The sequence below is a fragment of the Babylonia areolata genome, chromosome 13, assembly GCF_041734735.1.
Source record: "Babylonia areolata isolate BAREFJ2019XMU chromosome 13, ASM4173473v1, whole genome shotgun sequence".
Lineage (NCBI taxonomy): Eukaryota > Metazoa > Mollusca > Gastropoda > Neogastropoda > Buccinidae > Babylonia > Babylonia areolata.
The window spans coordinates 18,885,529-18,904,348 of NC_134888.1; the positions used below are offsets into that span (position 1 = coordinate 18,885,529).

The 18,820-nt window shown below is 45.7% G+C and overlaps 1 protein-coding gene across 1 annotated transcript; it reads right to left on the reverse strand.

Moving 5' to 3' along the window:
- Positions 1-1,439: 1,439 nt before the first annotated feature.
- On the reverse strand, positions 1,440-16,566 carry LOC143288868 (myosin, essential light chain, adductor muscle-like). Its single transcript, XM_076597522.1, has 6 exons — positions 16,441-16,566; positions 14,406-14,433; positions 4,624-4,770; positions 3,780-3,947; positions 3,224-3,310; positions 1,440-2,633 (listed from the first exon to the last, which is right to left on the reverse strand). Exons 1-6 carry the CDS (start codon positions 16,441-16,443, stop codon positions 2,596-2,598), a joined length of 471 nt encoding a protein of 156 aa, XP_076453637.1. The 5' UTR covers positions 16,444-16,566; the 3' UTR covers positions 1,440-2,595.
- Between the last annotated feature and the right edge of the window lie 2,254 nt (positions 16,567-18,820).

Here is an 18,820-nt window from a genome sequence, read left to right on the forward strand (position 1 = left end):
GCATAGTTCAATAATGCTGTCCTTCCGTCGCTTTACCTTTTTCCCCAAACCGGAGTCAGTTAGCTTGAGTTGAGTGAAGAGTTAAGTGCCTTCCACAAGGAAATAAATTTAATCACTGGTGACCTCTATAGACAGACAGACGTCGAACTGCCCGCCTCGCTATGCTGTACAAAATTCGGCATGAAATGGTATACATGAACAGCATGAAACAAAAGATGGAGCCTGCCGTAGCCCGACAGAGGAGAGGCCACAAAAATTAACCAGCAATACACCCAAACAAGATGCCGCACACAATATCAGCAACAGTCCTTCCTACTAAGAACAATCCGAGGCTGGAACAGCGTCGTGGAGGCCACAACCATCGACACCTTCGTGTCAAGGGCCTCCAGACTCACTATATAGGATTTTAACCCGGTGTTCGGTTGTCTCTGTGTGTGTCTGTGTGTCCGTGGTAAACTTTAACATTGCCATTTTCTCTGCAAATACTTTGTCAGTTGACACCAAATTAGGCATAAAAATAGGGAAAATTCAGTTTTTTCCAGTCATCTTGTTTAAAACAATCTTGCACCTCTGGGATGGGCACAAAAACAAAAACAAAATGAAGCCTAATTATATGCAAACTGCATTTACTGTTATATTTATATTTTTTTGTATTCTCTAAACTTGGCACTTTGATCTGATATTCTAACCCCACAACGAGAGCAGTCATTATTATCATTTTTGTTCAAACAGGAACTTCTTTTGCTAAGCATGGAAGTTTTATTTATTTTGCAAACGTTTTGGTGCAGATAGTAAAAAAAGGGAAATTACTCTGTAATTAATGCTAGGGGACTTAATTCGCTTTAAGCTGATCTTTCTCATCTTAAACATTACATTTTGAAATTATACTCAATACATAAAAAGCTTGGATTTTTTTAAAAAGTGTATCACAAGTGAGTCTTGAAGGCCTTGCCTCTCTTGTTTGTTTTTCTTCCTTTTTTTTGCGCTTCCGACCTCCTCCAAGTGACAGAATAATCAGCTGGCTGATTGCGGTGGCTTCCCTGGAAGAAGAAGATCTATAGACATCCATGCAATGTGTAGTCGATTCTTTCACGGCGCCTCTCCAGGTCTGCAGGTTGTGTGTCAAAGCCTGGGTCTTTGTTATTGTAGTGTTGGGGTCCACAATATGAGAGAGTGAGAGAGAGAGAGAGAGATAGCGTGTCCTGTTTGTTAATGTGTGAAAGTTGTGAGGTTTCTCAGCATGATTATCATTAATTTTAATGCTGTCAGTCATATGCAGTAACAATGCAGGCACAGTCAGTCCGGGAATATAGAACTCAAAAACCCTAGCTGTTGCTTTATTACGCAACACGTACACACAGACACACACGCACACACAAACACAGACACATACACACACACACAGAGTACGTTGTTTTTAATTGCTTTATTTTAAAAAAACCAACAATCGTTCTATATTGGGCAATTCACTCACGTTCTGGACACACCTCACTGAGCAAGGTCAGACCAGACCGCTAAAAGGAATGAATGAACACTGAGAACAGGTGAACGGTGTAAAGGAACAATAAATAAATAAATAAATAAATAAATAACAATAACCTCTCCACCTCTCCTGCGCTTCCCTGCTGCTTCATTTGTTCGTTGAGAACGACCTCTTTTCCCACACGAGATGATGCGTGGCGTCACTACTACTACTAAAAAAAATTTTTTTTTAAATAAAAGCCAACTAGCTGCATCATCAAGTAGATAATTAATCAACTATTAAAAACTAACTGGGGGTGTGGGAGTGGGAGGAAGCCACTAGAAATCACACATTCATGCTTGAACAAAATCTGACGTGCAAGGGGCCCCCGCACTCCAGATGGTGGTGTACGGCGTCTAAAAACAGATCAGTTGTTGAAGATGGTAATGACGGAACTTTTTTTTGTGTGTGTTCCGGTTTTCCTCTCTTGGTGACAGTGCTGTTCATTGGCTGATGGTGATTTCGCTGATGTGTACAGACTACAACACAGGCAAGCAATTAACTAAGGCTTGTGGTTGGTCAGTGGCTGGACTTAACTGGCCTGTGGTGGTCACTCAGTAGATCTGGTTCTGATGTTGTTTTTTGGGCATCCCTTTCAGGACCGATTTGTCCATGATGACTGTGTGTGTGTGTGTGTGTGTGTGTGTGTGTGTGTGTGTGTGCGTGTGACTTAGTTCGTTGTTTTTATGACTGAAAATTTCACATCATCGCGCAAAGTTACCCTCCCCTCCCCCTCCCACCCCCCCCCCCCTACCTGACAATGACCTTCGAACTGTCCCTCTCTATGCGACCTCGACATTGAACTCCGCAACAAAACAGAGAGACCTGTCGACGAGAAGTGAGGTGAGGTGAGCATCACAGTAGAGGAGGAAAACAGAGGCTGGCAGGGACCGGGTCTTTCGCTGTATGCTGATGACATCGTGATTTGACGTGTGGACGGGTTTTCACTCTTCGTTCATCATTGTCAGTGGTGATTTGTGTCACGTTGATGTTGTTGCGTGTATTGTTGTTGTTGTTGTTGTTGTTGTAGTTTCTCTGTGTGCGAGAGGTGTTCCTCGTCTGTCAGCTGTCTCTTACATCTCAGGACCCTTCATCACCTTCTGGATGAAATCTGCAATCACATCATAGATTTAGATGACGGGGGAACAGACACACACACACACACACACACAGAGGCACGCACGCACGCACACACACACACAGAGGCACGCACGCACGCACACACACACACACACACAGAGGCATGCATGCACGTACACACACACACATGCTATGCACTCACACATGCACATATGCACTCCGGCAAATAAGTACATATATCTATCCTACACAATCCCATCATACAGCTGGATAATTTATAAATGACAGGAAAAGACGAAATTTAATGGACACACACACACACACACACATACACACATGCGCACTTCACTCACGCACACATGCACACACACAGGCACGCATGTACGCACGCATACACACATATATGCTCTCACACATGCACATATACACTCTGGCAAGTAAGCACATACATATCCTACACGGCCCATCATACACAGAGTGTGTGTGTGTGTGGGGGGGGGGGTATGGGGGGTGCGTGCGTGCGTGCGTGCGTGCGTGTGTGTGTGTGTGTTTTAACGGACATTCTTCAGCCTAGGAAGTCACCATCATGGGAAGATTGAAGATAAGGACTAGAACCCTGACCTTCATATTTGACGTTGCCCTCCAGGTCCTCCCGCGTGTCCGTGGCCTTGATGATCTCGTCCACCTGGGCGTCCGTCAGTTTCTCACCTGTCCACATCACCACCACCACCACCACCATCATCATCATCATCATAAAATGTTACTTTGAACTGGTAAATAAACATATCTTCTTCTTCTTCTTTTTTTTTATCAAATCGAGACAGATCCTTATCACAACAAGCCTGAGCACGCATAATTCAAAAAGGCATCTCACAGAATCGACTTGATAAAAAAAAAAATAAATAAAAAAAAAATGACGTAACTTCTCCACTCGCTCCTACTAGATGAAAGCCAAAATCAATAACGAAGCACCTCACCCACCCACCCACCCCCAGCCACATCCTCAGCCCCGTCCGCCCTCAACTGAACAACTCACCCATCCCGGTGAGCACGTGCCTCAGCTCAGCAGCCGACATGAAGCCTTGCCAAATCAATAACGAAGCACCTCACCCACCCACCCACCCACCCCCCAGCCAAATCCTCAGCCCCGTCTGCCCTCAAACAACAAACAACTCACCCAGGCCGGTGAGCACGTGCCTGAGCTCAGCAGCCGACATGAAGCCTTGCCCCTCGCGGTCGAAAGTCTTGAAGGCCTCGTTGAAGTCGGCGAAGGTGCCGGTGTCCTTCTCCTTGCTGATGGTCTCATAGATGGGCAGGAACTCGTTCAGCTTGTACGACTTCTCTCCTGCACACAGAAGGAGAAGAGAATAAGAAGACGTAGATGGAGGAGAAGCAGGAGAGGAAGATGGGGGAGGAGGAGGAGGAGGAGGAGAAGGAGAAGAAGGAAAGAAGAAGGTGAGGAGGAGGAGGAGGAAGAGAAGAAGTAGAAGAAGAGGAGGATGAGGAGAAGAAGGAGGAGAAGGATGTGGTGGAGAAGGAGGAAGAGAAGAAGAAGAAAGAAAGAAAGAAAGAAGAGGAAATGAAGGAGGAGGTGGAGGAAGAGGAAGAAGAGGAGGAAAAGAACAAGAAGACTGTAGAAGAAGATGAAGGAGGAGGAGTAGGAGCGGGGGGGGGGGAGGAGGAGGGGGAGGAATAGGAGAATATGAAGGAAGATGAGAAGAAGAAGAAGAAGAAAGAGGAGAAGAAGGAGGAGGAGGTGGTGGAAGAGGAGGAAGATGAAGAAAAGAAAAAAAGAAGACATTAGAAGAAGGAGGTGGAGACGGAGGAGGTGGTGGTGGTGATGGTGGAGGAGGAAGAGAAGAAGAAGAAGAACAACAACAACAACAACAAGGAGGAGGAGGTGGTAAAGAAGAAGAAGAAGAGAAAAACAGGGAGAAGAACGAGAACAAGAACCAGAACTAAAACCAGAACCAGAACCAGAACTAAAACCAGAACCAGAACCAGAAGCAGAAGGCACTGACCCAGCTTGGTGGTTCCTCCATTCTTGTGGATGGTGTCCTGGGTGGGGTTCAGTCCCAGACAGAAGCACATGTCTCCCACCTTGAAAGCATCCACGTCCCCGTCACGGCCGTCCCAGAAATCGAACAGCTCGAACACCTCGGTGATTTCTACACACAGTGATAATAATAATAATAATAATAACAATAATGATAACAATGATGACGAAGAAGATGATGATGTGATGACAGTATCAGTATCAGTAGCTCAAGAAGGCGTCACTGCGTCCGGTCAAATCCATAAACGCTACACCACATCTGTCAAGCAGATGCCTGAACAGCAGCGTAACCCAACGCGCTTAGTCAGGCCTCGAGAGAAAAATAAATAAATAAATAAATGACAAAATAATAATGATAACAACAGAACAATGATAACAATAACATTCCTTCACGAATATTGCCTGTTCAGCCACATCCGACGCTGCGCCACACCCATCAGTACCGAGTCAGAGCACAAGTCCGAGTCTCCCGAGACTGAAGGATGCCTACTGCTACTGCTACTACTACTACTACTACGATTTGTGCTGCTGTTACTACTGCTGCTGCTGCTGCTGCTGCTGCTGCTGCTGCTGCTAACAAGAACAAGAACAACCACCACATCAACAATGATAATAATAATAATAGTTTTAATAATGTAGTTATTATTATTATTATTATCATTATCATTATAACGATAATAATAATAATAATAATAATAATAATAATAACTACATTATTAACCACTAAGAAGGATATTAGATAAAATAACAACAAATAAAATAAAATAGTGAAAGCAGGTCTCCCTTTGATGATTCCATGACCCGAGGACTAGCTTCCAGCAGCTCTGATACGCATGCAGCTAGGCATACACACAGACCCAGACCCAGACCCCCCCCTAAGCCCCCCAACCCCCCCCCACCCCAACCCCACACACACAACTAACCAAAAACAACCACCACCAGAAAACAACAACAACAACGTCAAATGGCAGGACCAATCAACCGATCAACCAACCAACAAGTAAAACAAACAAACAAATCAATGGTTTCTTTGACGATCAAACTGTTCAAAGTTCGGGGTGGGGGAGCGTGTGTGTGGGGGGGAAGGGGGAGAGGGGGGGGGGGGGCGTGGGGGGGGGAGAGGGGTTCTTTTTGGAGGGCATGTATTGTATTGTATTGTATTGTCACAATAGGTTTATTTGTGGAAAATTTGGATTGCTCTCCCCGGGGAGGGAGTGCTTTGCCACAGTACAGCACTACCTCTATTCCCTTCGGTTTATTTTTCTGTCAGCAGGTGCATTTATTTCACTGTCATGGCGGATTTTCTACAGAATTTTTTTGCCAGGGACAACCCTTTTGAGACCGAGGACCCTCCTTACGTGCACCATCTGAAGAGCATGCTGCATGCGGGACCTCGGTTTTATCGCCTCATCCGGAGGACTGACTAGTACCGAGACCATCTCTCAAGGTCTAGTGCCTGGAGGAGGGGAGGGGTGTGGGAAGAGGGAGAATGAATCCTGGTCCGTATAATATGGGAATCGAACCAGCGAGACACTCGCTTCCTATTTGGGTACATTATTACCACTTGGCCACCGCTCAACATTTTGTACGGTAGTGTAAGGTGCACGGTATGGTTTCCCATATTAGTAGTTTAGTATTCAGATCTATGTTTAATTTAATACTCTCTCTCTCTCTCTCTCTCTCTCTCTCTCTCTCTCTCTCTCTATCATACAGATCCATGTTTGTTCCGATTAGGTCTACTGACGGCTTCTAGCAATGAATATGTCGTTCGTATTTTGGCACTTTATCTGTTCAAAGCATTTCAACAGCGAGTGTCTCTTGTATCTTAAATTTTGTGAGGACCTGTGGTGCTTGTCTATGTATTGTTGTTGCCCCTCTTCATATGGGGCCATGGCCTTAAATGAATAAAATATCTGTCTCAGTCTCTCTCTCTCTCTCTCTCCACCCTCCCCCCCCTCCACCCCGTCTTCCCAGTTCATCTTTGCACATTATCATACCTTGAATATTCAATTTTTTTCTTTTCTCAGATATACTTTTTTCTTCTTCTTTCAACAGTCGTAAAAGGAACTGGTATATGAGGTCATTCATCAATGTCATTCAGAATGCAGATTTATCTATCTACCTGTCCATAATATATCTACCTTTTTATCTGTCTATCTCTCAGTCTATCTATCTTATATAACAATGTTCCACTGCGTGTCTGTGGCTACAGATGTTGTCGATACAGCGACGATTTTCATATGGTACGTTTATTTCAGTTCTTTCATGTGGACCAGCGAGGATGCAAACTGTCTGTCACACACACACACACACACACACACACACATGTCACCTTCATCAGACAGCTGGATGGATTGAAAACTGTAAGCCAACTGATCACCCGACTGACAACAAACGTCACAAAGCCTTGTCAAACGCGAACAGCTGTAAACATTTATCTGTCTATAACACACATGTAGTTTACATCTATATATCACACAGTGACGGCAACAGCGCCAAGGTCATTCATATCAGTTCTGTCGGTGTGAGCGTCCGTCCATTTTGTCAGTAGTGACATGGGTGTCATCCCCATTCACCTTTTCCCCGTTTCTCTTCTTTCCCCGATTCCCCCTAAACCCGTTTCGCCTACCACCAAACCGGTGATCCCATTTCGCCCACCACTAAACCTGGTGATCACGATTTGCCTATTTCCATTTCGCCCATTCCCATTTTGCCTATCACCAAACCGGCGATCACGATTCACTTATTTCCAGTTCGCCCATTCCAGTTTTGCCTATCAACAAACCGATGACCCCATTTCGCCTATTCCCATTTCGCCTACCAAAACTGGTCATCTCGATTCGCCTATTTCCAGTTCGTTTATGCACTCAGTTTTTTAGATTCTTGTTGTGGTTTTTTCATTGTTGCATGTGAGTTTGTGTGTGAGAGAGAGAGAGACAGAGACAGACAAACAGCAGAGACAGAGACAGAGAGACAGACAGACAGCAGAGACAGAGACAGAGAGACAGACAGACAGACAGAGACAGAGACAGAGAGACAGACAAACAGCAGAGACAGAGACAGAGAGACAGACAGAGACAGAGACAAAAAGACTGAATAGGTGAAACGGGACCATCAAAGAGTCAAGCTCTCAAACTGAAGGGTCGCTGACTGGGGAGGCGGCACCATAAAAGAGTACGCGAATCGGACCTGCTCTGGGATGGACATGCTGCAGACTCGCCAGTCAGTTATATCTACCTGTTCATCATCCACTCACATAATGTAAATACATATGCTGCCTTGTTGAGTCGGAACTCTGGAGAGGGTGGGTGAAGCGAACCGATGGCATGGGGGGGCGGGGGGGGGGGGGGGCGGGGGAGTAGGAGGCGGTGGCGGGGGTTGGGGTGACGTGGTCAGTGGAACGTACTGATTTAAAAAAAAAAAAAAAAAAAAAAAAAGGAAACGGATTTCTCGAGCTCAGGGGGATGAAACTCCGAAGGGGGAGAGGGAGGTAGGGAGGGAGGGTGGGTGTAATAATAATAATAATGACAGTATTTACATAGCGCTGAATCTTGTGCACAGACAAATCTAAGCGCTTTCACACCAGTCCGGCATTCACACGCATGCATAACTCAACTGGCGGAGTTGGGGGCAATGTGAGGCCCGGTTAGGGAGTCAGTGGGGAGTAGGCCGGGGAGGGGGGGGTGGGGGGTGCTAGTGGGTAAAAGATCGATAGGAGGGAAGGGCGGTGGGTGTAGCGGGGCGGCATGTGTGCCGGGTGTGGAGGTGGGATGGGGGTGGGTGGCGCGGGTTGAACCATCAGTCATCAAGCGGCCGTGAATGAGGCATCAGTTCCCCACGCGGTAACAAAAGGCAGCTGGTTCGTTTGGATGAGGTATTCACTTGGCGTGCAGTGTGGCGACACAGGTGTTGAACGACGGGTTGTTAGTTTGTTTTTAACTTAGTCCCTTCAGCAGAGAGTTAGTTCAACAGAGGAGGTGTTCTTCTTCTTCTTCCTCTTCTTCTTCTTCGTTTGTGAGCTGCCGCGACTCCCACGCTCACACACACACACACACACACACACACACACTCACACACACACTAATGTGCGACATACGTACTTCTGTCTGTGGCAATACGTACTCCGCGGCTGCCTGGCTAATTCGACTTGGCAAAGACCAGTGCAGAGATAGAGAGAGTGTAGGTGTTGCTTGCTTGCTTGCCAACTGATCTCAGAAAGCGCTACCCCCTTTCTACACACCTCCCCCCCCCCCCCCCCCACCCCCAGATAGAGAGAGTGTAGGTGTTGCTTGCTTGCTTGCCAACTGATCTCAGAAAGCGCTACCCCCTTTCTACACGTACACACCTTTCCAGCTACCCCCCCACCCCCCCCCCCTCCTCCGAACCACCTCTCTCCCACGACCCTAAGCACCCCCACCCCTAACCTAACCAGCAAGAAAACTAACCAACCAACGCTTGACGAAACGAACACGTGAGAGCAACTGACGAGAACAAACCTGCCCGGTAACTCATGCACGTGCTTGTGAGAAGAGAACAGGCACGCAACGATTTCAATCATCCTCAGCATATAGCCGACACAGGCGGACCTCCTCCACCACCACCACCACCACCCCTCTCACCCCCAAACCCATCACCGCCGCCGCTCACCAACGCGGCTTACTAGTCCCCCCCCCCCCCCCTCCATCCAAGCCCCCACCCCCACCCCCCACACCTCCGCCCACTATTCCCCCCACCCACCCCCATCCCAGCCCCCACTACTCACCCCGCCCCCTCCCCAAGCCACCCACCCCATTCCCTTACTCACCCCCCCTTTTCTCCTCGCCTCCTCCCCACACCCCCATCCACCCCCATCCCAGTTCCCCCCATTCCCCTACTCTCTCCACCCACCCACCCCCGTCCCCAATCTCCCCTCAGCCTCCCCAACCCCCAACCCCCCTCTCACCCAATTTTTCTCAGGCACAACCCTCCGACTCCTTATTCTCCCTACTACTAATGGTTTCCGTATGCCGTGTGTGGAGGTACCTTCTGTGTTACCAAACACTGATCTTCATCGGTGCGTGCCGAGACTGGAGTCGACAGAGAGTGCATGGCCCAAGTTTCCCAGGTAGTATGCCGCAGTGCCAGGCGCATTATACAATCCACATGTACAAGGTCCGTCCGTCGTACATGTATCAGTTACTGGCCAATTTTCGCCGGGCCGGGTTTGCATGGAGCCAGATGTTGAAGAGAGAGGAGGGTGGGTTGGGGGGGAACTGATGGGGAGAGAGACTGAGACGGTGAGAGCTAGGGGTGGGAGATGGGAGAGAGAGACAGAGGGGGAAGGGAGGAGAGAGAGTGAGAGAGGGAGAGAGAGGGGGGAGGGAGAGACAGAGACAGACAGACAGAGTCAGAGAGAGACAGAGACGGAGAGACTGAGGGGCGAGAGAGAGAGAGAGAGAGAGAGACAGAGAGAGGCGGAGACGGAGAGAGGGGAGAGAAAGAGAGCGAGAGAGAGAGACAGGAGAGAGGGAGAGAGAGAGAGAGGAGAGAGGGAGAGAGAGAGAGAGAGAGGGAGGGAGAGAGAGGAGAGAGAGAGAGGGACAGAGAGATAGAGACAGACAGACAGACAGACAGAGAGACAGACGGAGAGAGAGAGAGAGATTCCAGATGGTTTCCAGATGAGAGGATGCTATTATTCGAGAGAGAGAGACAGGAGAGAGGGAGAGAGAGAGACAGGAGAGAGGGAGAGAGAGAGAGACAGGAGAGAGAGAGAGAGACAGGAGAGAGAGAGAGAGAGAGAGAGAGAGAGAGAGAGAGAGAGAGAGAGAGAGAGCGACAGACAGAGAACAAAACGAAACGAAACGATTTTTATTTCAAGAGGGTAGTAAAACATGAATTGTTACTTTTTTCTTACATCCAGCTTTCTGGGAAGAAAGAGAGAGAGAGACAGAGAGACAGTGACAGACAGTGAGAGAGACACAGACAGACATAAACGGACAGACAGACAAAGAGAAATTCAAGACTCTAGATAGTTGGTTCACTTTAGGCTTTGTTCCCCCTCGAGAAAGGAAATGTGAACTTTTATTAAACAGATATAGACAGTAAAAAAAACAAAAATACTGAATTAGATACAACTATAAACATTAAAGGCCAGATTAAGAAACAGCAAATTTCTCTGTTCTTGATACTCTGTAAAGATACATGCACGGACATGTTTCTAACAACACTATCGTCAGGACGTAACAATAAAGTCAATCTAAATAGGCAATTTAAATAACGAACGGAGTTAAGGCAAGACATAATAGATACATTCAAAAGTTTGTATTGTGTAACAAAAGCTAAAATAAACAGTGGAGCCAAGCTATCATATTACGGGAATTGTAAGTATGGTGAAAAACAAGGGAATATACTTAGTCCTGTTATATTTTCTCTGCACATTAACGAGCTTGCATCATAAATTATTGGAAATGGACGACATGAGGTACCATTTTATGTGACAGAGCTGCTCATATTGTTTTTGCTGATTACATCTTTCATTGTCTGTGTCGTTATAAGTTTAGCAAAACAAGTTGATGAGATTGTATGCTACAGCAATGTGACTGAAAATGAAAGTAAACATGGATAATACTAACAGTGATGTCTTTGTAAGGGGTGGGTATCTGCCTAAATATGAAACACTGACTCACAGTAATGAAAGAACTGGCGTAGTAAATACATGTGAAGTATCTTGGTTGGTTTCTTTTTCACCAGAACAAGGTCTACTTTTGAGTGTAAAGATTTATTAACGAACAGAGCAAAACAGAGCTGCGTTCATTATTCCCCAGCATGTGTAAATCGAAGATTTCTGCTTGATTCATGTCGTTAAGTTTGATGCTGACAAATGTCGTTGTTGTTGTAGTTGTTGTTGTATTTCTTTTTATCACAACAGATTTCTCTGTGTGAAATTCGGGCTGCTCTCCCCAGGGAGAGCGCGTCGCTACACTACAGCGCCACCCTTTTTTTTTTCTTTTTTTTTTTTTCTTTTTTTTCCTGCATGCAGTTTTATTTCCTATCAAAGAGGATTTTTCTATAGAATTTTGCCAGGAACAACCCTCTTGTTGCCGTGGGTTCTTTTACGTGCGCTAAGTGCATGCTGCACACCGGACCTCGGTTTATCGTCTCATCCGAATGACTAGCGTCCAGACCACCACTCAAGGTCTAGTGGAGGGGGAGAAAATATCGGCGGCTGAGCCGTGATTCGAACCAGCGCGCTCAGATTCTCTCGCTTCCTTGGCGGACGCGTTACCTCCAGGCCATCACTCCACTGATGTTCTTTCTCTCTTCTTTCATTCTTTCTGTCTGTCTTTTTTTTTTCTTTGTCTATTTTTGTTGTTGTACTTCTTGACTTACTCACCCATCACTAAAGTTTTCATATATTATTTGTACCCGTGTATGCCTTAAGAGTTCTCAAGTCTTATCGAAACATGATCTGGCATATTCATAAGAAATCGACCGCCCATCAACCTGTGTGATAAAGAGTTTGCGTATTCATTTACTGTAAAAGACGAAGAGTGTACACAAGCATAGTACACAGTATCAGTAGCTCAAGGAGGCGTCACTGCGTTCGGTCAAATCCATATACGCTACACCACATCTGCCAAGCAGATGCCTGACCAGCAGCGTAACCCAACGCGCTTAGTCAGGCCTCGAGAAAAAAATAAATAAAATAAATAAATAAATAAATAAAGTGAAAAAACCCCACAAATATTCAAAAAAAAGTAATAATAAATAAATCAATCAATAAAATTAAAAAGAAATATAATAAAATAATAATAATAATAATATAAAATAAATCAATAAATTAATTAATAGATAATGGATACGCAACACTGTTCATCGAATAGAATGAAGAGAAGCACGCTCCAAGTGTATATTGTGGAAAGGGAACGAGGAAGGAGTGTGACCATTGATTCGTGAGTGAAAGGCGCTCAGTCCACCCACCAAACATCCACGAGTTAAAGAGTGAAGGGGAGGAATTCCACGTGTGGACGATACTAGAACTGCTGCAGTCCTCAGGGAACCAGGACCGTGTGACACATTCTGTGTTTAAGATCATAGCACCGCACCACGTTAAGGGTATGAACAAAACAGTGGGTCATTTGGGACGAATTCACGCCGCTATCTGGAACCCGCAATTTTGTATGAACCATTAAAAGGAAGACCACATTCACGCTATATGGAACCCGCAATTCTGTGTGAACTCTTAAAAGGAAGACCACATTCACGCTATATGGAACCCGCAATTCTGTATGAACTCTTAAAAGGAAGACCGCATTCACGCTATCTGGAACCAAGTTCTGTTTGAAATGTTTCCAAATGAAGAGCAAATTCACGCTCTACGGAACCAATTCTCTGAAATGTTAAGAAAGGAAGAGCACACTAACGTTATCTGGAACCAATTCTGTGTAAAACGTTACTGAAGGAAGACTACATTCACGCAACCTGGAACCAGTTATGTGTGAAATATTAAGGAAAGAAAACCACAGTCACACTATCTGGAACCAATTCTGTGTGAAATGTTACGAAAGGAAGACAACAATCACGCTGTCCAGAATCACTTATTTTGTGTGAAATGTTACTGAGAGAACACCATACTCACGCTAACTGGAACTTACGAAAGGAAGACCACATTCAGGCTATCTGGAACCAATTCTGTGTGACATGTTACGAAAGGAAGACCACATTCAAGCTATCTGGAACCAATTCTGTGTGACATGTTACGAAAGGAAGACCACATTCAGGCTGTCTGGAACCAATTCTGTGTGACATGTTACGAAAGGAAGACCACATTCAGGCTATCTGGAACCAATTCTGTGTGACATGTTACGAAAGGAAGACCACATTCAGGCTGTCTGGAACCAATTCTGTGTGACATGTTACGAAAGGAAGACCACATTCAGGCTATCTGGAACCAATTCTGTGTGACATGTTACGAAAGGAAGACCACATTCAGGCTATCTGGAACCAATTCTGTGTGACATGTTACGAAAGGAAGGCCACATTCACGTTCTCGGGGAAACATCCAGCGACAGATGAAATTTTGTGTGAACCAAGGGAGATCAATATAAGAGAGAAAACGGAAATGCTAACTTTTCCCCGGCTTTGAATATAACTATCCAAATGTCTTACCAAAAAAAAACTGACGAAATCCTAAAGTTAATAGTGTCTCTCTATTGTTCACCAAAAAAACGCAAAGTGAGTCAGTAGCCAAGAACTAAATGACAACAGATTTACAGTTTTAAGATCGGCGGTAGGTGAGCCAGGCTGGGGAAACCGAGAAATACAAATGTTAACATTGACGACAACACACAGCGGGTAGAAATTTATCAACACTGGATGGGCAACATCGGAGATTTAGTAGAAGAAAAAGTAGAAGAAGAAGAAGAAGAATAGTGATTGTCGGCTTTCATCATGGTGGGGTCTGAGAGGCCAGAGAAGCTGTGAACGTTTTAGGAGGAGGAGGAGGTAGAGGAGGATGAGGGGGGGGGGGGAAGTGGAGGAGGAGGACAAAAAGACTGACTGAAGAAGGAGGATGTTGGGGGGAACGGGCAAAGGGTCACTTCGTGAAGACAATAACTGGAAGAACAAAATGGGAGAGTTAGAAGAAGAAGAAAAAGAAGACAAAGAGTGGTGGATTGGGAGCGGGGGTGGGGGGGGGGAGGGGTGGGGCGGTGTGGGCAAGGGAATGGAAACAGAGGAGGGTCACTCTGAGAAAGATCTGAAACTCACCCTCCACATCGTTCTTGGAGAGAGAAGCCTGCAAGACAGCAACAAGATTCAACGGGATTGTGGGGAACAATTAAAAGAAAAAAACAACCCAAAAAACCTAAACAACTTTGGGCTGAGATGAGCTACCATTCACCATCTGGAGAGCACCTTGGGCAGCAAGGGTGTAAACACAGAGAGGGAGAGACAGACAGATAGATAGACAGACAAATATACAGACAGAGAGGGAGAGACAGAGACAGAGAAATTGACACAGAGACAAAAAGACAGAGAGAGGCAGAGCCGTCAGACAGAACGACAGAAAGAGACAGAGACAGACAGACAGAACAGACACAGAGAGAAAGAGATTTAGAGGTTGAGACAGACAGACGGACGGATGGACGGACAAACAGACAGACACAGTGACACAGAGACAGAGGGAGAGATGGAGAGAAGGAGGGGCAGAAAGATAAAGAGGTACAGGAACACACATACACAAGACGCAGAGAGACAGAGACAGACAGAATGAGAGAGACACAGACACAGAGAGACAGAGACAGACAGAATGAGAGAGAGAGACAGAGACAGAGTGAGACAGACACTGACGCAGACAGACTGAGCAAGACAGAGTGAGAGAGAGAGAGGGGGGGGGTGGGGGAGTCTCTTGTCTGTGCAAAACACGATTTGACTTCACTTTTTCCCTCTACCTTTGTCTGCCTGTTTGTCTGTCGGACTTTCTGTCTGACTGTCTCTTTGCTCGTACACTTACAGTACCCTGTCTCTCCCACCCTCACTCCCTCCCCCCTTTTTTGGGGGTCTCTCTCTCTCTCTCTCTCTCTCTCCCTCTCTCTCCCCACATCTCGCCCTCTCTGTCTCTTCTTTTTCTTTTTCTCCTCCCTCTCCCTCTCCCCCTTCTTCTTCTTCAAACACGACTTGCCCCCCTAGGTCTGTCTGCCTGTTTTTCTCTCGGTCTTTATGTCTCTCTTTCAGACTCTTTGGTCGCACACTTACAGTACACCCCCCCCCCCCTCTCTCTCTCTCTCTTTCTCTTTGTATCCCCCTCCCGCTTTAGCCCTCTTTTTTTTCTCTCTGTCTCACCACTCGCTCTCTCTTTCACTCGGCTCTGTCTCTTCTTTTTATTTCTAATCCTTCTTCTCCCTCTCCCCCCCCCCCCCAATTCCCCACTTATCCTCCTCCTTCTTCTCTCCTCCTCCACCTTCTTCTTCCACTTCTTTCTCTTTCTCCACCCCCCCTTCCTCAGCATGCAACGCAATGTTTCTCAGTACGAGACGATATGTGTTAATCCGAAGACCTTTCCTTTTCTCTATGATTGACATTTAGGCAGCGAACCTTTGTGTTCGTGGCTTCACTGTTAATATGTTCAAACCTTTATCCACTACTTTAATAAGACAATTTAGAGAAAACAAGTACGAACACACACACACCCTACATCTACTCAGTGAAAACATTGCCTTTGAAACAAGGAAACACAATAAAACTAAAGCAGGACGGGAAAACAAGACACAATAAGCTGAGAGGAGTGAGGAAAGAAAGGAACATATACAACTGCAGACACTAGACAAATATATATATATATATATATATATATATATATATATATATATATATATATCATCCTAAATTTTTGGAGCTGAATTTAGGATTGTGAAGTGGGACGGAACGAACGGTAACCTAATGTCGCACTTTAGCACCCTAAATTCCTGGAGCTGAATTTAGGATGATAAAGTGCGATTATACGATATATATATATATATATATATATATATATATATATATATATATATATATATATACAAAAATTCACAAAACAAAATAAACTTGCGGGTAGACAAGGCCAGAAAAGAGACACTGAGGGAGAGAAAAAAAAAAGGGAGAGGGGGAAGGAGATAACTACGAAAACCAACACAACTGCCGCTTATATAGCCATTGATACAGAACAAGCAGAACTACGCTGCTGATAGCATACACCGAGCGAAATCGCCAGGCAATCAAGCAAAGAGGGTAAGAAGAAGAAGAAGAAGAAAAATCGCCAACTCACCATTTCTGCAGCTGAATGTCAAAGAAGCGGTTCGCCCGGCAGTGCAGCGAGAGAGAGAGAGAGCGACGGAGACAGAGACAGACAGGTGACGACTGACTCGGCGACTGCTGTGGCACAGAATAAATTCACCTTGCGCGCGCTACCAGACGAGGTCTTACCCCACTTAACCCCCCCCCCCCCCCCCCACCACCTCTACCTTCACCCTCACCCTCTCCTTACGGACCAGTCCATTTTCTTACCGGCAGTCAGGGTGGGTGGGTGGGGGGTTGTAGGAGTGGGGTGGTGGTGTTGGAAACAAGGTACATTCTGGAATGTTCCTTGATAAAAAAAAAATCTTGTAGATACAGACACAGTGGGAAATATAAAGGAAAGAAATGTAAGCGTAAGACCAGACAAGATACGATGAGTTCAGCATCCAACAGATAAAGAAATCATTGTTGAAATCGTATAGAAGCATTCTGGTTTTTGTAACAGTGAACAGTACACAATACAAACCCTTTCTACTCCCCCCCCCCCCCCCCCTTCCCTTTACAAGAAACGGATGTGACGTCATAACATCGACTCTCTCTCTCTCTCTCTCTCTCTCTCTCTCTCTCTCTCTCCTTTCATACTATTAGATCCCTTCCCCTACCAACGTACCCTCCCTCCAGAAAAAAAGAACCTATGACATATTTTTTCTTCCTTTCCTTTTCTTTTTTTTTTTCACATGGTAAACGTTCCTCTTTTTCTTACTTTATGTTCACACGGAGCAACAAAACAACAACAATAACAAAAAAAAACCGTACACTGACAACTTTTGTCGCGATCAGCGTCACCGCTGACATAAATGTCACACACACACACACACACACACACACACACACACACACACACACACACACACACACACACACACACACACACACACACACACACACACACACACACACACACACACACACTGATCCACAAATCCATTGTCATTAAACAGAAATATCGTCCAATATCACTAAACAGTGGAGAGAAAAAAAGAGTTTCACTAAAGTAAGAAAGGAAGGAAAGAAGAAAAAAAGAAAAAGAAAGAAAGAAAGAAACAAACACACACACGCAATACCCCCCTCCTCACCCCACACCCACCCCTTACCCCCTCCAACCATCACGCCCCCTCCCACTTCGCCACCCACCCACACACACACACACACAGTGATGCCACCAAAAGCTACAGACAGAGACCCGTGGCACACAGCACAGAAGCAATGCGGACAGGCAGTCCTCCTCTCCTCCTCCTCATCACCACCATCGTCCTCATCATCATCCTCAGACCCTGCAGTACTGACCGCCTCAAACCTTCCGTGTCCTCCAAATAAGGGAAGAGAGTGACGGACAGCGCCGCGCACGTGCAACCAGTCAGAGCTTCTGTGCGGTGGAGAGGGGGGGCTGGGGGTGGGGGGGAGGATAGAGGTCGGGGGGCGGGAGGGGGGTTACAGGTGGGGGTTGGGGGGGGGTATGGATTAGGGGAGGGGGGGGGTCCTTTTTCTTGGCACAGACTGTACTGCCGCGGCACTGAGCTGAGCATGCCTGCTTATGTCAGTGATATGAGAGTGTGGGGAGGGCAGGATGGTTAGAGGGCTGGGGCAGAGGTTGGGGGGTGGGGGTGGGGGGGGAGGTATAAGGGGGAACAGGGTCAGGGGTTGGGGGCTGGGGGGTGGGGGGTGGGGTGAAGGGGTGAGGGAGAGCCAATGAACAGGTTGTGCGGGTTCCCTTCTTCTTCTTCTTCTTCTTCTTTCTCTCTTTTCTTATTTTTCTTCTTCTTCTTCTTCTTCTTCTTCTTCTTCTTCTTCTTCTCTCTCTCTTTTCTTATTTTTCTTCTTCTTCTTTTTTTCTCTCTCCGTTCATTGAATGGAGGATTATTTTATTTGCGTGTGTGACATGTGAGTCTCGCAGGTTTTCTACACCCCCCAAAATTCCACAGAATTCATTAATTCAAGCTATAAAATAGTATTCTTACTGTTGTCATCGTCATTCAATAGTATGAAATCGATTGTATATTTTATGTGACCTTTTTTTTTTGTCTTCTCGTTTTTGTTTGTTTCTTTCTTTCTTTTTCTTCTTCTCTTTATTTTTTTCTTTCCTTTCTTTTTTTTTCATCGTTTTATTGCACGTCTCGAGGATGTGAACCTGTTTTTTTTTTTCTCCTTTATTATGTTCTATGGGCCCAAACTGGGTTTTGGATCAAATCAGTTCTTAAAACCTTTGGACCTTAATTCGATGATTTGTTTCTTATTGACGAAAACGTAAAGTGTGTCGTGTTGTGTAATATGGTTTTTGTTGTTGATGTTGTTGTTTGTCGTCGTCGTCGTTGTTGTTGTTGTTGCGTTGTGCGTGCGTGCATATGTGTGTG